The sequence below is a fragment of the Erigeron canadensis genome, chromosome 7, assembly GCF_010389155.1.
Source record: "Erigeron canadensis isolate Cc75 chromosome 7, C_canadensis_v1, whole genome shotgun sequence".
Classification (NCBI taxonomy): domain Eukaryota; kingdom Viridiplantae; phylum Streptophyta; class Magnoliopsida; order Asterales; family Asteraceae; genus Erigeron; species Erigeron canadensis.
The window spans coordinates 16,995,609-17,021,302 of NC_057767.1; the positions used below are offsets into that span (position 1 = coordinate 16,995,609).

Below are 25,694 nucleotides of genomic sequence, written 5' to 3' on the forward strand. Positions count from 1 at the left end.
CTACTAGCAGTTAAATACATCAGTGAACTTACCATGCCTCTATAGACAGTGGAGTTCACTGGTTTTCCATCTGGTTCTGAGTCCAGAGTGAGTGGTGCAGAAATTGGAGTGGGTTTAGATGGTGAATATCATATTTCTTTAAAAGATTTCTAACATATTTTTCCTGATTAAAGTGCTTTGTTTAGATGATACACCAGTGAGGATGTTTTTCATCAATGAAGCCTGGCGGTTGCTTGACATAAACTTCTTCTTCCAATTTTCCATTTAAAAACGCACTCTTTACATCAATCTGGTAGACTTTGAATTGATGATGACCAGCAAATACTAAGAAAATTCTGATTGCTTCATGTCTAGCCACTGGAGCAAATGATTCATCAAAATCAACATCTGACTGGCAATACCCTTGTGCTACCAGTCTAGCCTTATTTCTGATGGCATGGCCATCTTCAGAAGACCCATCTTGTTCCAATTGGTTCTTTCTTACCAACTGGAAATGGGACCAGGTACCATACCTTGTTCCTTTCAAACTGGTGTAACTCTTCTTGCATAGCTATTACCAAGTTTGGATCTTCCATAGTCTCATCAATCTTCTTCGGTTCTATCAGTGATAAGAAGCTGACGTATAAACATTGTTCACTAGAGGCTCTTCTGGTTTGAACCCCTCTACTGGAGTCACCTATGATCTGATCAATAGAATGAGCTTTTGTCCACTTAGAGTAATGACCAGGATTGTTTTGAACAACAATATCAGTGCAAGTATTCAGTTGATTTTCTTCTGGAATTGCTTCAAGAAGAGGGTCTTGCCAGACTACTTCAACATCTTTGTCTGAGTCTATAAGATCACGATTTGCATCATGAAATTCTTCATTTGAAGGCATTTCCTGGAGTACAGGTTCAGTATCAACTGAATCTGATACAGGAGAAGTAGTACGAACATCTGACCCAATAACAAGTTCAGAGGGTAGTTTAAAACTTATTGAAGGATAGAAAGGGGTACTACTGGGGGTTTTTCAGATTGAACAGGTTCCAGATCAGAATGACTGGAAACTTCTTCTAGTGAATATTTATTGTAGTTGATAGGATCAGATTCACAAAAGATATTTAGATTTTCTGGGCGAGAAATAAGGGTTGGCTTTTTATTGATTGCTTCCTTTGTTTCATCGAAAGTGACGTGTATTGATTCCTTGAGTCTTTCCAGTCTCTTGTTATAAACTCTGAATGCTTTGCGAATGACTAAATATCCTAAGAAATATCCTTCATCAGCTTTGGCATCAAATTTGCCTAACTAACTGGAGTCGTTCAGGATGTAAACTGGACGTCCAAAAACGTGAAAATAACCAATATTTGTTTTTCTATTTCTTAATACTTCATAGGATGTCTTCTTGTGTCGCTTCACATACACTGATCGATTCTGGGTATGGCAAGCAGTTGCGATTGCCTCGGCCCAGAAACTGGTAGGAAGACCAGATTCAACAAGCATACTTCTGGCAGCTTCTATCAGCGTTCTATTCTTTCTTTCTACAACTCCATTCTGTTCTAGAGTTCGTGCTGATGAGAAGTTCTGAGAGATGCCAGTGTCAGTACAGAATTTCTCCAGAGTTTCATTATGGAATTTTGTTCCATTATCACTTCTTAACTGACACACTTTTCGCTTATACTTGAGTTCAATTTGCTTGGTAAGAGCGATGACTTCAGCAGCAACTTCATTTTTAGACCTAAGAAAGATTACCCAACAAAATCTGGAATATTCATCAACAATCACCAGGGTATATCTTTTGCCAGCACGAGTCTGAACATTCACTGGCCTAAAGAGATCCATATGAAGCATATGAAGTGGTTAGGATATGCTAAAATTCTGCTTGGTCTTGAAACTGGCAAGTTTCTGCTTTCCCATCTCACATCCTAACACATGGTCTTTCCTTTTTGAAGGAAACTGAAGGTATTCCATCTAGAATTTGTTTTCTGGACAACTTGTTAATATTTTTTAAACTTAAATGGGACACCCTTTTATGCCATAACCAGTTTGTGTCTTCATCAGCCTTTGTATAGAAACACTGCTCTGAAGGAGAGCTTTCCATATCCATCACATACACATTCCTTTTTCTGGGAGTAATCAGTACTACCTTCCAATCCTTATTAAATACGATGCCCTAGGAGATATTAAACAACACCTGGCAGCCATCATCACACAGTTGACTTATGCTTATTAGGTTATATTTCAAACTATTAACATAAGCCACCCGTCTGAATTCGACTTGACCATTATTCAGGACACCATATCCCTTAGTCTTTCCAGAACCATCATTTCCAAAAGTGATGGAGGGTCCGTCAGAAACCACGAACTCCTCCAGCAGGGTCTTACATCCCTTCGATCGCCCTGCACATCCACCAGATTGATTAGTTAGATTTGGGAACCCATCGACTAATGGGTTCACTGGATCCTCCCTTATGCATCCCTGGAGGTATCTGGTTGAGTTCACTTTCTTCAATAGTAGTCTTACTTGAAAAGACTACTGGAGTTGACAGTTTAGAAACCTTTTTGTTAATTTTCTCAATAGGAGCAATATTTTTATTTTTCTTAGAAAAAGGTTTGGAATTTTGTTTAGGGCCAGATGAAGTACCCTCAAAGTTGTTCAGTCTTGCATTATAACTTTCAACTTGACGAGCCAGTAGTTGAAACTGGCTCTCTAACTTTAACAAAATTGATTCTTCAGATGAAACCTTAGCCTTTCCAGATGACAGGAGATTAGGCTTAGGAAGGGAAACATTCTTTTTCTTCTGAACCTGTGGTTCTTTAGAAGCTGACTGAGGCAAAGGTTTATTCTGCTTGACCTTTTTAACTGGAGCAGTCATTTGGGATGCTCTAGTCTTAACCTCAAAAGGTTGAACTGGGATAATACAAGCCTTTGGGGTAGAAGGTTCATCAGAAATGGTGTTGGGCTTAACCTCCTCTGGTAACCGGTCAATTACTGGTATTAATGCTGCAACATGAGTATTTCCATCCAGATATGCACGTTTTTGAGATGAAAACTGGTTTACTCCATAATCATATGGCCTTTTAGTTTCAAGCTATGATTTAATGACATGTTTTTCTTTTTCCAAAATAGTTTCCAGATCATGTTTTTCTTGAACCAGTTGTTCAGTTACTAAAACTTGTGCTTTAAATGCCAGTTCAATATCATTGAGCTCTTTTAATTTTGATTGTAAAATTGATAATTCAGAAAAATCAATTTCAAAACCTTTTGTCATTTCAGATCTGATAGTTTCAACAAAAATTAAATCAGAATTAAGAGCTTCAGCAATGTCCAGTTTTAGTTCAGGATCGGTCTCCAGATCATCCAAACTAACCTTCTTGATAACAATATCCACCCATCTTCCAGATGTGACATCTTCCTTCACGAGATTCTAATCATCAGCTAGAGCCATAAAACTGTTATTTCTTTCCTCTTCCTCATCATTAGATGAGTCATTAGAGGGAACCCATTTTTTTTCCAGTTGTTGCAATCATGCATCTATTATTATCTTTTTTTGCAGACATGAGAGCAATTTTTTCCTTAAGCTTTTTGTATTTGTAATTGTAGATGTCATCAGGCTTGTTATAGGGAATAGATGGACCATACTGGGAAGTGAACTGACTGGACTTGCACTCATTCATGAAATGACCTTTTCTACCACACTTAAAGCATGTCAGATTGGTCTTATCAGTAGAGGAACTGGGTGCATGTAGTCCAGTGGGCCTGTTTGCTCTTGCTTTGAAACAGTTAAACGTTTTAGCAATCATAGCAACCAAGTCATCACTGTCAGTTTCATCACAGTCTGATGAGATATTATTTGTGACTCCAGATTCCATTAGTTCATGCATCATCTTCTTCATAGAAAATACATTCTCGGAAGACATTAATGCAGCACAAGGTGGTTCAGAATTGTTGACCACTGTGGAAAAACTGGAAGCATGATTTAAAGCATCCTTTTCTGCCTCAATCTTCTGGGCTTGATTTTCTTTAGTAAATCTGAAGGCTCCATACAATGTATACAAAGTATGGCTGTGCAAGGTTTTACCTTGTCTCAAGACCAGAATCATGTGAGACCATTTTGTTAGAAGAATATCACAAAATTTCTCTCTAAGTATATCCTTGTCTTTCTCAACCCCTAGTCCTCTAAGTTGATTAATAATGCTCATAAACTTGGTATAAGTACCAGTTAGAGACTCATTGGGGAGAGCAAAAAATAACTCATACTTCTTGTTTAAGGAGACTTTTCTAGTGACAATGGTGTCATCACCTTCTTCATGTTGGTTTACTAGTTCATCCCACATGGTTTTAGCACTGGGATAGAGAAGTAGTGTGGGAATTAGGGTTTCTGGAACAACCCCGAGGATCATGTTTGTAAGAATGGTATCAAGGTTTACCAATCTTCTATCCTCTTCAAACCAATGTTCCTCCCTCTTTTCCCTTCAAGATCTAGATCCAGTTGGATCAAGAAGTGGATTGAGAGGAGATTTGGGAATATAAGGACCTTCATTTAAAATTTTTAACATATTCCTCTCAAAACCAGTAACATGAAAAATCATCCTAGCTTTCCACGTTCCAAACTCATCACCATTCCCACTAAATTTGGGAGCAGGATTGTTCGAATAGTGCACATGCACATGTGAAGAAGCAGGATTATGAGGAGGTGGGGGATTGTTATTTATAACAGGTGGTGGTTCATTAGCTTGTTCATTAATAAATGGAGGATCATTAGGATTAGCTTGTGCATTCTCTGGGTTTGACATCGTGAAACAGATCTAGGCAAATATGTTAGCCTTCTGCTCTGATACCAAATGTGAAGTCCCCTCACACGATGGTATAACCCACGAGTGTAGAATGACAAGTCAATTATTGAACTAAAAGTACTAGTCTCACTTTAAATATAATGCAAGTAGATAAATAAAGTACTACAAGACTTAAAGCAATAAATAAGAAAATAAGTAAATGGTGAGACACAATGTAATTTTTCAAGTGTAGTTTATTTATTGATGTTAAATAAAATACAAGATTGTTGCGGAACCTAGATAATACAAATGTAAGTATCTAAACAATCTATGAATTACAAGTGATCTATATTTGCTAAATAATCTCCTTGATCGAAATACTTAAAGTAGTGAAGTATAACTGTTTAGATTGAGAGTATTTAGGAAAATTCACCAAATTGCAAAAAGTGATTTGGACGAGGAAAATGACTTGGTATTTATAGGCAAAAAGAATTAATAAGAATTAATATTAATTCTTTTTGCCGTATAAATAAAGTTTCATACATTTAAAGGAATAAATATTATATCCTTAAATCTATTGATTAAAGTATAAAAATAAAGTCACATTGATGTGACGTTTCATACTTTAACCAACCACCTTTACACGCGTATAAGACTTTTAACAAGGGACAAATATATTATCCGGATAAAAGCGTGTAAAGGTAAGCAAGTCAATTCCTCATAATCAGTGTTTAGACATGTAAGGTCTAGAACACTGACAAGGACTCCATTCAGGTTTAAGTTTCTGATTAAGGTTCAAGGTGATGGAAAAAAGAAACAAGTCAATTCTAGAATTCTCGAATCCTTTGAAACGATGGATGATGTTGATATTGTTCTTCCATTGGACTCAGTGCGAACTGTTCGTAATCGGTTTGCAAATACTCTTTATGGTTATTTTTTGGGTACTAGACTTGCATTTCCGGTGGTGGAGTCGTTCGTGAGGAATGCATGGGCGAAATATGGAGTCCAACGTGTCATGATGAACACAAATGGGTTTTTCTTTTTCAAATTTACAAATCAACAGGGTATGCAAGGTGTGATAGAGGGTGGTCCATGGATTATTCATAACACGCCTATATTTCTGAATACTTGGTCTCCATCTGTAACTCTTAGAAAAGAAGAAATAAAGATAGTTTTAGTGTGGGTCAAAATTCATGATGTTCCACTGGCTGCCTATACAGAAGATGGTCTAAGTATGCTTGCAACAAAGATTGGAAATCCAAAATTACTTGATAACTACACAGCTACTATGTGTACGGAGTCATGGGGGAGGTGTAGTTATGCTCATGCATTGGTAGAATTATCATCCAAGAAGGAATTAAAAAAAGATTTGATAATGGCTCTTCCTAACATTGAAGGGGAAGGATATGTGAAAGAGACGATGCGCGTCGAATGCGAGTGGAAACCCCCACACTGCTTGACATGTAAGTTTTTGGTCACGATGGGGAAGGTTGTCCTACTAGGGATAAAGGAAAAACTATAACCACCGTCGTTGATGAGGATGGGTTTCAACAACTGAAAAAGAAGAAAAAAACGAATTTTTCCGGGTTTCCTGTTAAGAAACAGAAACCTCAATTCGAGTATAGGCCTGTTCAAAAAACTCATAACAACTTGAATAATGCTAGTTCATCTGGTACAAAGAGTGCGTCTACTAGTAACCAGCCTAGTAGTAGCGTACCTGTCCAAAACAAATATGATTTTTTACAAGGTAATGATGCTGAAGTGTTTTTGGATGATGATAATGGTGGGATACCGAAGTCGAATCCTCATCAGATTGGAAGTGATGATGATGAGGTGGAAGTCGTTTATAATGAAACTGCTGCATATATGGCACAATCTGAGGGGGCAAGCACTCCCGGACAAAACGATCCTCATGTTTATTATTGCATCATGGACTATTAGGGGCATGAACCACTCCCCTAAACAATCTGAGGTTCGGCAAGTAATCAATGAGAATAAGTTATGTGTCTGTTCTATTCTCGAATCGCATGTTTCTCTCTCAAAATTAGATGTGCTTTGTATTAGGGTGTTTAACAATCGGAGGTGGACCACAAATGGTCATGTTTGCGATAAAAATGCTAGGATTATCTTGGGCTGGGATCTTAATGTTATTGATGTTATGGTGATTGCTCAATCTGATCAAGTAGTTCACATGCACGTTTGATTACTATATACATCGAAGGGAGCTGTGGAATAATTTGTGTATGCATAAAAACTTTATCCAGAATAAACCATGGGTCTTATTTGGTGATTTCAATGCTACTCTTTTTCTTGATGATAATGATGTGGATTCATCTCGTATTGACATATCAACAAGAGATTTTAAAGAATGTGTTGACAATCTGGAAGTCGTGGATGTTAATAGCACTGGATGGCATTTCACATGGATCCAAAAGCCAAAAGGGAGGGGTGGGGTGTTGAAGAAACTGGATCGAATCATGGCCAATCATGTGTTTTTGTTTGATTTTGTGGGTGCTCATGCTTTATTTCAACCTCATAGAATATCGGATCATGCACCAGCCATTTTATGTTTCCCTTTGGTGACAAAATTCAAGCCAAGACCTTTTAAATTTTTTAATTTTCTAGTTCATCATAATAATTTTAAACAGGTTATCTTGAATGTTTGCAATACACAATATGATGGTTATCCTATGTTTAAGCTTGTTAAGAAACTTAAGTCTTTGAAGCCATATTTGCGCAAGCTTTTGAATGAGAAAGGAAATTTGCATGATAGAGTGGAAAAGCTAAGGTTTGAGTTGGATGTTGTACAGAAAGCCGTTGATAAGGATCCATCCAATTTAGATCTCAGAGATGAGGAAGTAGCTTACTTACAGGCCTATAATGATGCTATCATTGATGAAGAACGTTTTTTAAAGCAAAAAGCCAAGGTTAATTGGCTTCGTGTTGGTGATTCAAATTCTGCATATTTTCATAAGGTAGTCAAAGCAAGGCAAGCTAGACACAGAATTGATTCGGTAATTGATGCATCTGGAGTGAGAATTGATGGCGAGGGGGTTGGAGCTGATTTTGTCGCCCATTAAAAAGCTTTTTTGGGTGCTCCAGGTTTGATTTCTGATCTTAATCCTCAAGGTTTGTTTACAAAAAGAGTATCTGATGCTAAGGCAAATGCTATGATATTACTGGTGTCAAGTGAAGAAGTGAAACATGCTATGTTTGATATGGGAGATGATAAAGCACCTGGTCTGGATAGTTTCTCAGCTGCTTTTTTCAAGCATGCTTGGGATATTGTTGGATCAGATGTAGTATCAGCTGTGCAGGATTTTTTCCGAAGTGGTCGGCTCTTAAAGGAGGTTAGTCATACTGTTATTTCTTTACTGCCCAAAGTTAAATCTCATTCCGGTATCACTGATTTTAGGCCTATATCGCTTTGCAATGTTATTTTTAAGTGTATTATGAAGATTATTGCAAATAGGATAAAGAGTTGTTTGGGAGATATTGTTTGTGATAATCAATCAGCTTTTCTTCCTGGTCGTAGTATTTCAGATAATATTTTTTGACTCAGGAGTTAATGCATAACTATCATTTGGATAGAGGTGTTCCACGGTGTGCTTTTAAGGTTGATATTCAAAAAGCTTATGATACAATTGATTGGCGCTTCTTGAAGAAAATTCGGCTCGAATTTGGATTTCATCCTTGCATGGTTCATTGGATAATCACATGCGTGGCAACGTCTTCTTTTTCGATTAGCATAAATGGTTCACTTCATGGTTTTTCTCCTGGAAAAAGGGGTTTGAGACAGGGTGATCCGCTTTCTCCGTACCCTTTTACTCTTGTAATGGAGATCCTTACTTTATTTTTGAAACGAAGGGTACGTGAAGCGGAGGACTTTAGTTTTCATCCCAAGTGTGCTGAGCTTGATATTATAAATTTATGTTTTGCTGATGATTTAATTATATTCCTACATGGAGATGTTAATTCAGCAAGGGTAATTATGGAGGCTTTGGAAGAGTTCAAAGGAGTATTAGGTTTAGCGCCAAGTATTCCTAAAAGCACCGCTTATTTTTGTAATATTCGGAATCAGGTTAAGCGTGATATTCTGGCTATTTTACCTTTTGAGGAAGGATTGTTGCCTGTTAAATATCTGGGTGTGCCTTTGGTTTTTTCTAGATTGATGTATAATGACTGTTGAGAGCTTGTTGAACAGGTGAAGAACAGAGTTTTGGATTGGAAGAATAAATTCTTATCTTTTGCTGGTAGGCTTCAATTAATACAATAAGTTCTTTCTTCGATGCATGTTTATTGGAGTACTATGTTTATGCTCCCTGCAGCCGTTATTCATGAAATTGAACAAGTAATGAGAGGTTTACTTTGGTCTCAAGGTCCTCTTCAGAAAGGAAAGGCAAAGGTTGCTTTGGAGGTTGTATGCTTGCTGAAGTCAGAAGGGGGATTAGGTATTCGTAGACTTCATGATTTTAATGTGGCTCTGTTATCTGTGCATGTGTGGAATCTTATTACTAGGAAAGAGTCTTTATAGGTGCGGTGGATTCATATGTACAAAATAAAAGACAAAAACTTTTGGGAGATTCCGTATCGTGGTAATATGTCTCGGAGCTGGAGAAAAATTCTTCAAATCAGACCTATCATACGTCGACTTTTCTGGCATCAAATTGGGAATGGTGACTTAGCCTCGGCATGGTTCGATTCTTGGTGTGACTTAGGTCCATTATCTAACCTGTTTTCCTTTCGTAAAATTTTTTCTGCAGGGTTTCATATCAACTCGAAGGTAGCCGATATTGTGGTTGATGGAAATTGGGTAAGGCCTTTAAGTGATCAGCTTATGCAGATTGCCCCACCTGTTCTCGTTGAGGATAAATGTGATAAGCTTCGTTTGAGGTATGATAGTATGGACCATGATTTCTCAATCGCAAATGTTTGGGAAGCTATTCGACCTAGATAATTAGAGGTTCCTTGGTTTCAGGCCGTTTGGTTTACTCATTGTATTCCAAAACATGCTATTCATTTATGGCTGATCATAAAACATAAGCTGAAGACTCAAGATTTGCTACGATCATGGGATGTACATGTGAGTGCGTCTACTCCACTTGTATGTTCTTTATGTGGTCTTATACCGGATTCTCAAGATCATTTGTTCTTCGAATGTCAATTTGCGTGGGAGGTTTGGCATGGTTTGTGTACAAGTGTTGGACTGGATTACTTTTCTTCTCATTGGAATATTATTATAGCAAATGTCATTCAGTTTGTTCAGAGTAGGAAAGCAGAGTTTATTATTGCTAAGTTGGTGCTAGCCGCTACTACGTATTTTGTGTGGCAAGAAAGAAACAATAGATTATTTCAACAATCAAAGAGATCTCCACAACAGTTGATTGAGGTAATTAGAGCTACTGTACGCTTGAAGCTTCTCTCCTTCAAATTCAAGAAGACGACTAGCGTGGACAACATTTTGAGTACTTGGAAGATCCATAAATCTCTTTGTTTTGATTAGTGTAATTCTCGTTCTCGTTAAGATAGCTTGTATGCTTAGGTTTCGTGGGTGATCATGATCATGGTATGTCACTGGTTCATGATCTTGTTAAGTATTTTTCACTTGATTTGTACTAAGCCGTATTGACACTTTAGTCAATATGCCTGTTCCTCATTTTGATTATATATATATAAAGCTAACCAGGGGTGACGACCTTTTACCGGAAAAAAAGAATTTGAGCAACTGAAGACTCGAACTGGTGTGAAAGAAACTGAAGAGCATACTATCGCCAGATTCCATGGTGAGTTGAATACTACTATTACTGAGAAGATAGAGTTACAGCCCATCTGGACTTATGAAGGTGCTTGCAATCTAGCTCTCCAGATCGAGAAACAACTGAAGAAGAAGGTCCAGTACAAACCTTTCACTAAGGTTCCATCCAGTTTCAGTCAATCAGTTCTAAAACCCAGCTCAACTGGTCAACCAGTTCAAAGGTCCAATGCAACTGGTCAACAGTCCTTCAGAGGCAAGGAAACTTGAGGATCACAAGAGCCAATTGGAAAGAAATGTTTTAAGTGTCATAGTTTTGGTCACTTCCAGGCACAATGTCCCAACCAGAGAGCACTCACTGCTAAGGAGATTGAAAGCTTACCAGATGTTGACACTAGAGAAGGTGAACCAGTGTATGATGACGATGAAAGTGAAGAAACATATGTTGGTCCAGATGTTGGAGAAATGCTGGTAGTCAGAAGAGTGATGCATGCTAATGAAGTTGTAACTGATACTGCCTAGAGAGAAAATATCTTCCATTCCAGATGTACTGTTAAAGACAAAGTGTGTGGTCTGATCATTGATGATAGAAGTTGTGCTAATGCTGCTTCAACTTATATTGTAGAAAAACTGGAGTTACCTACCACAAAACACCCTCGTCCATACAAGTTGCAATGGCTAAGTGAAGGTTCAGAGGTAAACGTTAACCGTTAAGTCACTATTTGATGCAGAGGTGTCCAGGTTCACTGAACTGGAGAAACCAACTGAGCTGAAGAAGTTAAGTGAAGTGGAGAAAACTGGCCAGATAATGCCATCTAGACAAGCAATGTTGATTCTGCCAGCTGTCGCCCATTTTAGACAAGTATTTACTGGACCAGCCCAGTCACCAGTTGTAACATTACTCCAGTGGCAAGGTTCTCCAGATGTTACAAGTAGTGATCCAATAAAACTTTCCAAAAGTCCACCAGAGGAGTTTTCAGTAGCTCTCCAGTGACCAACTCCAGTCCATTCTATTGAAAGGCGCTCCAGATGAAATCTCCAGTGGAGTGCCAGATTGTATTTCCAGTTTTCCAATAAAGTCTGTCTCGTATGGGGGGGACCAATAAAGAAAGAATGACAGTTGTTGAAAGGAAGGAAGGTGTGACAACGTTAATCCTAACGGTTTGAGGGCCCATTTGCAGAAGGAATCTCTCTAAAAGTTTTGTGTGTCTCTTTCCTATTGGTGGAATAATTAGTGGTTGTCCGCATGATAAAATTTAGTGGTTGTCCTTTGCCCAAGACACCTTTCTATTATTTTATTATTATTTCGATAGCTCATAGGAAATAGTATTATCTATAAATAGGGATTGTATTTCTCATTGCAAGTTAGATTATGTTGTTGAATGAAATTAATAGAGCAACCTCTATTTCTTATCCAAAATCTTCATTTACCTTTATAGATCTTTGATCTTGGTGGTTTGGAGTGATCCCTTTATCTATATTTGTGGTGGTTCGTCCTTTATCAAATATAGTGGTGAAATTTTAAATTTTCGATTCCTTTATCTGTGTTTGTGGTGGCTAGACCTTAATCAAACATAGTGGTGGGTTGGAGTGTTTCCTTTATCCTTGATTCCGGTGGCTTGGCCTTTACGAATCTTGGTGGTGGATTCTTTTATCTATCATTTTTATTTTACTGTCTTGTTTTTGTTGTTTATTTCATAAAAAAAACCCTGAAAATACCAAAAATAGTTTGTTGAGTTGTCATTAAATTCCGCTGTGCTTGAGTTATTTAGTGTTTTACGCATCAAATTTGGTATCAGAGCCAGGTTTCCAAAAAGGTTTCTTAATCTTTTTATCCGTAGGTTTTTGTTATTTGTTTGTTGGGTCAGATTAGATATGTTAGGATTGTGGTTTGTTTTGTCTACATCTGTTATTGTTGGTGTTATTTTCTTGAATATAAATGGCTTATAGAAGAAATATGACTCTAGAAGAAGCTCATAATGCTAGGAGGGATAGGCAGATTGAAGATTTACAAGAAACACTTAGTAGAGTTAGTAACCTACTAGAAGATGGTGGTTTAAGGTTGAATAGGGAACGTGTTGTAGGTGACAGAGATGATGAGTCTCAAGGTCCTAGTGAGAGATCTGATGACACCCCCAGATCTTCTAGTGATTCTGATGAGTCTAATCAATCTAGAAGAAGGCATAGGAGGCATAAGGTTGATGACACGAAAGATATCTAGATAGATCCACCAGATTTCATTGGATCTTCTAACCCAGAAGAGTTCTTTGAATGGGTTCAGGTGATGGATAGAATAATGGAAATAAAAGGTTATGATGATAAGAAAAGTTTTAAAGTTGCCATTATTAGGTTGAAAAAGTATGCTTCATCCTAGTATTACAATATGAAATCTGAAAGAGAATATAAAGTTAAAATTAAAATTAAGACCTGGTCCAAGCTGAAAGAAGTTATGCAGAAGAGATTTGTTCCCCAGTCGTACAAGCAAGATTAGTATCTTCTGATGAATAATCTGAAGCAAGGTACAAAAGAGGTTGTGGAATATATTAGAGAATTCGAGAAACTAAAGACTCGAATTGGTGTGAAAGAAACTGAAGAGCATACTATCGCTAGATTCATTAGTGGGTTGAATGCTACCATTTCAGAAAAGATAGAGTTGCAGCCCATCTGGACGTACGAAGGAGCTTGCAAATTGGCTCTCCATATTCAGAAGCAACTGAAGAAGAAAGTCCAGTACAAACCTTTCACTAAGGTTTCGTCTAGTTCCAGTCAACCAGTTCTGAAGCCCAGTGCAACTGGTCAACAGTCCTTCAGAGACAAAGAGAAAGAAACTGGAAGATCAAAAGAGCCAGTTGGAAGAAAATGCTTTAAGTGTCATTGTTTTGGTCATTTCTAGGCACAGTGCCCTAACTAGAGAGCACTCACTGCTAAGGAGATTGAAATCTTACTAGATGTTGACACTGAAGAAGGTGAACCGGTGTATGATGATGATGAAAGTGAAGAAACATATGTTGGTGCAGATATTGGAGAAATGTTGGTCGTGAGAAGAGTGATGCATGCTAATGAAGTTGTAACTGATGCCGCCCAGAGAGAATATTTTCCATTCTAGATGTACTTTTAAAGGCAAGGTGTGTGATCTGATCATCGATGGTGGGAGTTGTGCTAATGCTGCTTCTACTTACATGGTAGAGAAATTGGAGTTGCCAACAGTAAAGCATCCCCGTCCATACAAGTTGCAATGGCTAAGTGAAGGATCTGAGGTAAAAGTCAATCGACAAGTTACTATTCCTTTTTCCATTGGATCTGTTAATGAAGATAAAAATGTCTGTGATGTTGTCCCTATGTATTTCATAATGGTCGTGCAAACTCTTATTCATTATTTGTAAGTGGGAAGAAGGTCGCTTTGACTTCTCTGAAAGCTAGTGAGTTACTGAAAATCAATAAGAAAGACCAGCCCAAGCCTTTATTTATGTCACAAACTGAAGTTGAAGAAGAGTTAACTGGAGGCTCTCCAGTTATGATGTTACTGGTGCTAGAGCGTACTAGAGAAAAGGAGCTCACTGGAGTCCCCAGTCTCCTAAAGTCTTTATTGAAGGAATTCACTGATGTTTTTCCAAAAGACTTACATGAAGGGTTACCGGCAGTAAGAGGTATTGAACACCAGATTGACCTGGTTCTAGGGTCAGTTCTTCCAAACAAAGCTGCTTAAAGATGTTCACCAACTGAAGCAAAAGAGTTGCAAAGACAAGTAGATGAGTTGGTTGCCAAAGGTTATGTGAGAGCCCGTATGAGGCCTTGCTCAGTTCCAGCTCTCCTGGTCCCAAAAAAGTATGGTTCGATGAGAATGTGTGTTGACAGTAGAGCCATAAATAATATAACTATTAAGTATAGATATCCCATTCCCAGATTGGATGATATGCTTGATGAGTTACATGGCTCCAGTGTGTTTTCTAAAATTGATCTTAGAAGTGGTTATCACCAGATCAGAATGAAAGATGGAAATGAGTGGAAGACTGCTTTCAAAATCAAAGGAGGCCTTTATGAATGGTTAGTAATGCCTTTTGGTTTATCTAATGCTCCCAGTACTTTCATGAGACTGATGAATGATGTTCTTAGATCACTTATTGGTCAGTTTGTTGTTGTTTACTTTGATGATATTCTGGTATATTCAAAATCTGAAGCTGAACATGTTAATCATCTGAGAAGTGTGTTTGATTTACTGAGAAGACACTAGTTGTATGGTAAACTGGAGAAACGTGACTTTATGGTAGAAAGTGTAATATTTCTTGGTTATGTGGTGTTTAAAGAAGGTATTTCCATGGATCCTTCAAAGGTGGAAGCCATTAGATCATGGCCAGTTCCAACAACAATCACTGAAGTAAGAAGTTTTTATGGACTAGCATCTTTTTATAGAAGGTTTATCAAGAATTTCTCTACAGTAATGGCTCCAATCACTGACTGTCTGAAGAAAGGTGTATTTGACTGGCCAAGTTCAGCCCAGTTAGCATTTGAATCACTGAAGGAAAAGCTCAGTTCAGCTCCAGTATTATCTTTGCCAGATTTTGATCAGTTATTTGAGTTAGAGTGTGACGCCAGTGGTGTGGGTATTGGTGCAGTTCTAGTGCAAGTAGGGCGTCCAGTTGCATATTTAAGTGAAAAACTTAATGGCTCAAAACTGAAGTATAACACTTATGATAAAGAGTAGTATGCAATTATTCGTGCAATCACTCACTGGTCACATTATCTGAAGCCAAAACAGTTTGTTTTATTTTCTGACCACGAAGCACTGAAGTTCATTAATGGACAACACAAGCTTAATGCCAGACATGCAAAATGGGTGGAGTTTTTGCAATCTTATTCGTTTGTTTCAAAACATAAGGTTCGAGTGGCTAACGTTGTTGCTGATGCACTCTCCAGACAATACTCATTATTGTCCATTCTGGAAGCAAGAGTTCTTGGATTTTCTTTCATGAAGGAGTTGTATGCTGCTAATCCAGACTATTCCGATCGTCTCACTGAAGCTCACCAGAAAGGACCATTTATTGTTCAAGATGGTTTCTTATTTAAAAATGGTAAATTGTGTATACCAAGGGGTTCTATTTGTGATCTATTGATAAGGGAAGCACATGGAGGAGGTTTAACTAGCCATTTTGGCATTAACAAGGCTGGAGAGATCCTCACTGAACACTTCTACTGGCCAAGTTTACTAAAGGATGTTCAGAATATTATCAGTCGTTGTCCAACTTGTCACTAGGCGAAGGCAACTTTTCACAAGGGTTTGTATACTCCTCTTCTAGTTCCAAATCAACCATGGGAAGATCTTAGCATGGATTTTATTGTTGCACTGCCTAGGACTCAATGGGGAAAAGATTCAATAATGGTGGTTGTTAACCGTTTTTCGAAGATGGCTCATTTTACTGCTTGCCATACTACAAATGATGCTTCAACAGTGGCAAATTTATTTATTAAGGAAATTGTTCGCTTGCATGGGATTCCAAAGACGATTGTTTCAGATAGAGATGTGAAATTTCTAAGTTATTTCTGGAAGACATTATGGAGATTGATGGGTACCAGGTTAATGTTCAGTACATCTCATCACCCTCAAACTGATGGACAAACTGAAGTTACAAATAGAACGATTGGTATGCTGTTGAGAACACTGGTGAAGAAGACGATGAAAGATTGGGATCTGAAGTTAGCTCATGAAGAGTTTGCCTTCAACAGAGCTCCTAATTATTCTACCAGTAAATCCCCATTTGAAATCTGTTATGGTGTCAATCCACTGCCTTCAACCAAAATCAAGTATTGAAGTTGAGGCCAGAGCAAAAGAAATCAAGAAAATCACCAGGAAGTGAAGGCCAAAATTGAGAAAACTAATGTTGAATACAAGGCAAGAGCAAAAAAGCATAGGAAGCAGTCCAGTTTTACTCCAGGTGATTTAGTTTGGGTACATCTGAGAAAAGAAAGATTTCCATCAAGGAGAAAGAACAAGTTAATGCCTAAAGTTGAAGGACCATTCAAGATTTTAGAGAATTATGGTGAAAATGCTTACAAGGTTGAGTTACCTAGAGATACATCAGTATCAAGTACTTTTAATGTGGGTGATCTGATGCCTTATCTGAAAGATGAGTACCTCGAAGACTTGAGCACAAGTCTTTCTTTAGAAGGGGAGACTAATGTAGAGGTGTCCAGGTTCACTGAACTAGAGAAACCAACTGAGCTGAAGAAGTTAAGTGAAGTGGAGAAAACTGGCCAGATAATGCCATCAGAACAAACAATGTTGATTCTGCCAGCTGTCGCCCATTTTAGACAAGTATTTACTAAACCAGCCCAGTCACCAGTTGTAACATTACTCTAGTGGCAAGGGTCTCCAGATGTTACAAGTAATGATCTAGTAACACTTTCCAGAAGTCCACCAGAGGAGTTTTCAGAAGCTCTCCAGTGACCAACTCCAGTCCAGTCTACTGAAAGGCGCTCTAGATGAAATCTCCAGTGGAGTGCCAGATTGTAATTCCAGTTTTCCAATAAAGTCTGTCTCGTATGGTGGGGACCAATAAAGAAAGAATGACAGCTGTTGAAAGGAAGGAAGGTGTGACAACGTTAATTCTAACGGTTTGAGGTCCCATTTGCAGAAGGAATCTTTCTAAAAGTTTTGTGTGTATTAGTGGTTATCCCCATGATAAAATTTAGTGGTTGTCCTTTGCCCAAGACACCTTTCTATTATTTTATTATTATTTCGATAACTCCTAAGAAATAGTATTATCTATAAATAGAGATTGTATTTCTCATTGCAAGTTAGATTATTTTGTTGAATGAAATTAATAGAGCAGCCTCTATTTCTTATCAAAAATCTTCATTTACCTTTATAGATCTTTGATCTTGGTGATTTGGAGTGATCCCTTTATCTATATTTGTGGTGGTTCGTCCTTTATCAAATATAGTGATGAGATCTTAAATCTTCGATTCCTTTATCTGTGTTTGTGGTGGCTAGAACTTTATCAAACATAGTAGTGGGTTGGAGTATTTCCTTTATGCTTGATTCCGGTGGCTTGGCCTTTACAAATCTTGGTGGTGGATTCTTTTATCTATCATTTTTATTTTACTGTCTTGTTTTTGTTGTTTATTTCATAAAAAAAACCTGAAAATACCAAAAATAGTTTGTCGAGTTGTCATTGAATTCCGCTGTGCTTGAGTTATTGCGTGTTTTACGCATCACTATTCCTTTTTCCATTGGATCTGTTTATGAAGATAAAATTATTTGTGACGTTGTTCCTATGGATGCTTGTCATATTTTGTTGGGTAGACCATGGTTATTTGACAATTATGTATTTCATAATGGTCGTGCAAACTTTTATTCATTATTTGTGGGTGGTAAGAAGGTCACTTTGACTTTTGTGAAACCCAACGAGTCACTGAAAGTTAATAAGAAAGACCAGCCTAGCAAGTCTTTATTTATGTCCCAAACTGAAGTTGAGGAAGAGTTAACTGGAGGCTCTCCAGTTATGATGTTACTGGTGCTTGAACGTACTGAAGACAAGGAGTTCACTGGAATCCCCAGTCTCCTGAAGTCTTTACTGAAGGAATTCACTGATGTTTTCCCAAAAGACCCACCTGAAGGTTTACCGCTAGTTAGAGGTATAGAACACCAGAATGACCTGGTTCCAGGTTCAGTTCTTCCTAATAAAGTTGCTGAATAGGAAGAACTGAACCTGGAACCAAGTCAATCTGGTGTTCTATACCTCTAACTAGCGGTAAAGTTACTTTCAGATGTTCACCACTTGAAGCAAAAGAATTGCAAAGGCAAGTAGATGAGTTGGTTGCTAAGGGTTACGTGAGAGCAAGTATGAGTCCTTGTTCAGTCCCAGCTCTCCTGGTTCCAAAGAAAGATGGTTCAATGAGAATGTGTATTGATAGTAGAGCCATAAATAATATAACTATTAAGTATAAATATCCCATTCCCAGATTGGATGATATGCATGATGAGTTACATGGCTCCAGTGTGTTTTCTAAAATTGATCTCAGAAGTGGTTATCACCAGATTTGAATGAAAGATAAAGATGAGTGGAAGACTGCTTTCAAAATTAAAGGAGGCCTTTGTGAATGGTTAGTAATGCCTTTCGGTTAATCTAATGCTCCCAGTACTTTCATGAGACTGATGAATGAATTTCTTAGACCACTAGTTGTTTACTTTGATGATATTCTTGTTTATTCAAAAGCTGAAGCTGAGCATGTTGATCATTTAAGAAAAGTATTTGAATTACTAAGGACACACCAGTTGTATGGTAAACTAGAAAAGTGTGATTTTATGGTGGAAAGTGTAATTTTTCTTGGATATGTGGTGTCAAAAGAAGGTATTTCCATGGATCCTTCCAAGGTAGAAGCCATCAGGTCGTGGCCAGTTCCTACTAGAATCACTGAAGTACGAAGTTTTCATTGACTGACATCTTTTTATAGAAGATTTATCAAGAACTTATCTACAGTTGTGGCTCCAAATACTGATTGTCTGAAGATAGGTGTGTTTGACTGGCCAAGTTCAACCCAGTTGGCATTTTAGTCACTGGAGGAAAAGCTCAGTTCAGCTCCAGTTCTATCTTTACCAGATTTTGATCAGTTGTTTGAGTTAGAGTGTGACACCAGTGGTGTGGGTATTGGTGCAGTTCTGGTATAAGAAGGGTGTCCAGTGGCATATTTTTGTTAAAAACTTAATGGCTCAAAACTGAAGTATAGCACTTATGACAGAATTTTATGCCATAATTCGTGCTATCACTCATTGGTCACATTCTCTGAAGCCAAAATATTTTGTTTTTTTCTCTGACCATGAAGCACTGAAATTTATTAATGGTCAACACCAGCTTAATGCCAGACATGCAATATGGGTGGAATTTTTGCAGTCTTAATCGTTTGTTTCTAAACATAAAGCTGGAATAGCAAATGTTGTCGCTGATACACTTTCTAGAAGATATTCGTTGCTATCAATTCTGGAAGCAAAAGTTCTTGGATTTTCTTTCATTAAGGAGTTGTATGCTACTGATCCAGACTTTTCTGATCGTCTCACTAAAGCTCACCAAAAAGGACCATATGTTGTTCAGGATGGTTTTTTGTTTAAAAATGGTAAGTTGTGTATTCCACGAGGTTCCATTGGAGATTTGTTAATAAGAGAAGTGCATGGAGGAGGTTTAGCTGGTCATTTTGGCATAAACAAAACTGGAGAGATTCTTACTAAACACTTCTACTGGCGAAGTTTACTGAAGGATGTTCAGAATATCATCAGTCGCTGTCCAACTTGTCACCAGGCGAAGGCAACTTTTCACAAGGGTTTGTATACTCCTCTTCGAGTTCCAAATCAGCCATGGGAAGATCTTAGTATGGATTTTATCGTTACACTGCCCAGAACTCCCAGAGGAAAAGATTCAATAATGATGGTCGTTGATCATTTTTCGAAAATGGCTCATTTTATTTCTTGCAATACTACCAATGATGCTTCAGTAGTTGCAAGTTTATTTTTCAAGGAAATTGTTCATCTACATGGAATTCCAAAGATCATTGTTTCAGATAGAGAAGTAAAGTATTTAAGTTATTTCTGAAAAACATTATGGATGTTGATGGGTACCAGATTAATGTTCAGTACGTCTCATCATCCTCAGACTAATGGACAAACTGAAGTTACAAATAGAACAATTAGCATGTCGTCCTTTATCAAATATAGTGGTGAGATCTTAAATCTTCGATTCCTTTATCTGTGTTTGTGGTGGCTAGACCTTTATCAAACATAGTGGTGGGTTGAAGTGTTTCCTTTATCGTTGATTCCGGTAGCTTGGCCTTTATGAATCTTGGTGGTGGATTCTTTTATCTATCCCCTTTATTTATCGTCTTGTTTTGTTGTTTATTTCATAAAATCCAGAAAATACCAAAATAGTAATTTGAGTTGTTGTAAAATTCCGATGTGCTTGGTTATTGCATGTTTTATGCATCAGATATAAATGCCAGTACAAGAAGTCCTCTAGTTGGTTCAAATGGATGAAGAAAATGGTGTTCTTGAGGAAGTAGACATATGTGGATGCCAGTCTTAGGGGAATAATCAGAATATATGACAGCAGGTGAATGCTTGTTCACAGTCTCAGGTGATTAAGGTTAGTCCTTTTTATTCTCATAAAGATAGACAATGAATCCACCATATCCATTACAAATAATCCCGTTAAGCACTGTAGGACTAAGCACATAGATATAAGGTTTCATTTTATACGTGATTGTGCTGAAAAGAAATTAATAGTCCTAGAAAAGGTGCTGAGTGACTTTAATTTAGTTGATCTTTTCACTAAGGCTTTTGACCGAACTCGTTTCGAGTTGTTAGTCCAATTGATTGGAATGAGAAATCTATAGTGACAGTGTCTCTCAAAAGGAACTTTTTAAAATGTCTGTGTTTATGTCGTTCTGTATGTGTGTCATATAGTGTCAGAAAAACAAAATAAAAATGAGAAAAACCAGAAAAGAAAAAGAAAATAATAAAAAGAGTAAGGTCACTGCGTCAAGACGATTAGACGTGACGATACTTTAGGTTTTAAGCCTACTTAATTGTACTTTAAATTTTTCAGTTCAGTGATACCATTATATGATGTATCGGTAGGCACAAAGTACCAAGGTTTCCTTATAATCTGAACTTAAATGTATACAATGTTCTTATGGGAAACATATTCAGATATATCGCTAAGAATGCCTAATCTTTATTGAGAATGGTCCTTAAATCTTATGAAAAATCTAGCATTGTAATTTTGTGTATTTGGTCTTTATATAGGTCTCGGGTACATACATGTGTGTGTGCTGCTTTTCGGATGTATATTTGTGACAAGGTATGCAAATATCTATAAATCTTTTGAAAATTATGGAGCTAATGTGGCCTTTGAGATTCGAACAAGTAAGTCCTTGGGGTGTCTTTATATACCTAGCCTACCTAAAGCTTCCAACTTGGGATAGGTTGTCAGAAAGTTTGCTACACGGGTCTCATAAGTCACGGGTTTTCATAGTTGTTTTAAAGTTATGTCACAAATATGCAAGTACTTAGCATTATGTAATGTTGGGTATATTTCCGTACGTGAGTCAAGTTATGTCGCTTTGCGTGTGAGGGATCACCAACCTGTCACCGGTGACTTGATTCTTAAAGGCTTTCTCCCTATACTCACCAAATGTCTTAATCTTAATGCTTGTGTCGATTGTGGGAGTATATCTGAATGTGGGTCACTTAAGTTTGCAAACATGATTAAGTGGCATATTAGGCTACTCGGGTTACATGGTGACTGTCCTTGACCTGGTATGTCGAAAGTGTCACAAACCAAAACGGAAACTGGAAGTACCGAGTGTTTAAGTGGACAAACATATTGGTAATCGTTTTTGGATCACTGTTCATAACTAATAATAAGAGAATTATTTCTCGCTTGTAGGCTTATGTAACATGCTAATCTGATCTAATCAGCAGTAACTTTAGCTCTTGTAACTATGTTATTCGTTTATGTTCAGTGTGTATGTGTGTGTGTTATGTTTTTCGTGAAGTGTTTAACTTTTGTTTGTACTCAGTATTGTTTAAATAAAAGTTCCTATTGCACAAGAGACAGAGTAAGAATAGATTCTAGTTTCCAAGAAAACTCAACTACGTTCTATGAACATTGAATAAACGAGTAGGGTAGTTAAGTAATAGTGTTGTGATCAAAAGCTAAAAGAAAGTGTGTTATAATATGGGTTTAATGAAAAGAACACAGAGTTGTTAATTTCAATAAATAGTTATTAAGTTAATGTCTTTTGTTTTTATCTTAGAAAGAAGATTTTCATTAGAATGAACACAAAATTGTTTATAGTTTTGAATTTGATCTTTAAAATATTTTTGTTTAAATAAAAAAGATTTGAAATAACCTTTTCAGTATGAATATGGAGTGGTTATTCCAAATGATTTTGTTTAAAAGCACTTTCAAACTTGTGCAAAATCTGAACGTGCTTACAGTGAATTATTTGACCTTAACATGACTTAGGCCAATAATAGACTGTGAAGTAAATTCATGTTATCTTACAAATTCATAGATTCTTCAGATTGTAAGCTATTACTTTGAGAAGAATTAATGTTTTTGTTAAGATGTGCAGATTAACAGGACGATGAACAGATGAGTTTTTCTGTAGGTTGTGAAGTTAAGTTGCAAGCAATGTTTTCAAACCGGCCGGTCTGACCGATTGGACCGCGGTTAGACTGGAAAATTCTTGAATCCCGGTTTGATTGACCCCGGTTGAACATCGGAAAGTGAACCGTTGTGACCCGGAAGACCCGGCCGGTCAGATCTGAACCGAACCAGTACTCGGACCCGTTTGAGCCAAAGAAAGTCAAAGTTAGTTCATCCCCTTGACTCGCCGGAATGCTTTGCCACCGCTGTAAATTCGCCGGAAAATCATCACGGGAAGATGTCACAGGGGCGAAGTGAGTGAAAACAAGTCTAAAGAAGAAGAAACAAATAAATAGATAATCAAAAGAATTTGATAGATAGGAAGCTTTTATTTATTCATCACAATGTTTTGTTTTAGACTTTTAGTTGAGATCGCCGTCATGGTTTTTATTTTGGGGTCTGGATTATTACTGAAAAAAGTGAATGATACAAAGGGGTTAAATGGAAGTGGCAATGTGGCACGTGATTGTCATTGTATGTTGGACTCAATTTATATATATATATATATATATATATTTACTGATTTATTTATTTCTTATTAATATTATTATTATAGTTAAATTTTATGGTTTTTATATGGCTTTGTTTTATTTTTATTAATAAAGTGTTTTTTATTTGTTAAATGTGTTTCTTATTTTATTTGTATATTTACTAAAATAGTAATGATAATAAAAAAAGTCTTATTAAGATAAGGATAATGATATATCTACAACACTATTTATCCATCTACAACAATCATAATATTAGACAATCCTACATTATATTATATATATTAATATAGATAAATGTTATTTGTCTTAAATGAATAAAAATTATTGTAGATTTATCAACATTTTTGACAAAAGTATATCATATAGTGTATTATATTATTTATTGTCTAAGAAAACATTTTGTATCCGCAAAGATAGCATACATAATATTAATTATTATTACTATATTGTTTTTTACCTATGTATTTATAAATCCGGTCCGACCGATCCGACCAGTCCAACCAGTAAAATATTACATAACGAGTTCAATGTCCGGTCCGATTTTCAAAACATTGGTTGCAAGAATGATGAATACACAGAAATTGTATAGGTCATTCAGTGTTTAACAAAGATAAATATTAGTGTGATGAGGCCATCATAAGAGTATTTATAATTGTTATCCAGTTTAACCAAGATGTATACTAGTTTGATGAGACAATCAAAGGAGTATTACATATGGTTTGGGAGTTTTTACATGTAAAAATATAAGAGATTAGGTTTCAGTTAGATGTTTTTACAGGGCTAAAGACAAGTGACTTTAGAAATGGAATCTATAGAAGTTTGCATTGGAAGACCTTAGTTTAGGTTATCCATAGAATAATAATACAGGGATCTTAAGATTCTAGATAAGTATCGGTAGAATGATATCTAAGACGGGGATGTTAAGATTCTAGCCTTTTGATAAGTTGACGGATGGACAAGGATTCTATAGGTCTTTATTTTAAAACCTTAAGATCTCGATAATAAGGTTTGATAATTCATTTGTAGTTCTAAACTAAGATAATGTCATATAGATTGTTACGACTTATGATAGTAAAGAATAACAAAATTGGAGAAGAAAATGAAGAATGTAGTTCTAGATTAAGTCGTTACTATCATATGTGATAGTGATGAAATAATGAAATTATCATTTTTATCTTTATTTTAAGCTTGTATAAAACTGCACATACAAGTGTGAAATACTTTGTGTAGATATTAGCACAAGAAGCTGTATTTTCAATGTTGTGTCTGAAGACTTTGCAAGTGATCAGAAGAAACATTCAAAGTTATGAAGATATGGAGACATGAAAGTTGCTTTAGAAATAGGATCCATGTTCCTGAAGTTTGTGAATGAAGCTTCAAAGTTTCTGGTTTTCATGGAAGTCAACTAGTTCAGGATTGATTGATGGAAATTCTACTTCTCTATTATATGTCGATTATGCAAAGTGAGCAGAGACTCGAGAAATAGATCCAAGAAGGAATATTGCATATTCGTAATATGGAGAGATTTATCGTTGAGAGGGAGAACTACAACAAGTTATGGTGCATTAGTTGATTATCATGACGATACGTAGAGTTTCAAGTTTGCTTTTCAAATCTGAAGTTTCAGAAGATCAAGTTTTGGGTATAGCAATTAATTGTTCTTTTCTCGAAATTATCTTTTTCAGTGTATTTGCAGAGAAGTCAATCTGAATTAAGGATTTTTGAAACAAAAGACTGAAGTGTTCAAGACAAAGCTAAGATCATCAGGTTTTTATCGTATATTATTTATATAGTAATTACTAGATGATAGTAATGTTGTTATAAGTTTGAAGATCTTAGATATAGAAATTTTGATTTGAATATGGAAGATTAACAACTTTGTATAAAATCTTAGACATAGACATAATGTGAATGAAGAAGGTTATGCAAACCTTAGACTTAGATTTTATGTGAATGTAGAAGGTTATGTAAAACCTTAGATATAGACTTAATGTGAATGTAGAAGGTTATGGAAAACTTTTGACATAGACATTAGGTGAATATAAAAGGCATTACATAGTTTATATCTTATGCCATAGACATAGACGAAATGTTTAAATGTGAAAGGCTTTTTGTATTTTTATATACCTTAGATATAGATATATCGTTTAAATTTGAAAGGTTTAAAAATGAACCTTAGAAATAGAAACGGTTATATGAATATGAAAGGTTGGTATTTTTATTATGCCTTAGACATAAGTATTATGTTTGGATATGAAAAATTTTCAAATGTGTTTTTGAAAATAAGGCACCGGGCCTTGATGGCTTCCCTTTTACTTTTTTCAAGAAATCATGGGATTGTGTAGGGAAAGAGGTGTGCTTGGCTGTTCACGACTTCTTTTGTACATCCAGATTACTAAAAGAGGTCAATCATACTTTCCTTGCCTTAATTCCTAAGGTTACTACCCTGCAGCTATTAATGACTATCGCCTTATTTCTTGTTGCAACACTATTTATAAGTG

The 25,694-nt window shown here is 36.5% G+C and overlaps 1 protein-coding gene across 1 annotated transcript; it reads left to right on the forward strand.

The window, feature by feature from the left end:
- Positions 1-13,684: 13,684 nt before the first annotated feature.
- Positions 13,685-14,211, forward strand: LOC122609025. Its single transcript, XM_043782086.1, has 2 exons — positions 13,685-13,845; positions 13,890-14,211. The coding sequence occupies exons 1-2, from the start codon at positions 13,685-13,687 to the stop codon at positions 14,209-14,211; spliced, it is 483 nt and encodes a 160-aa protein (XP_043638021.1).
- Positions 14,212-25,694: the final 11,483 nt, after the last annotated feature.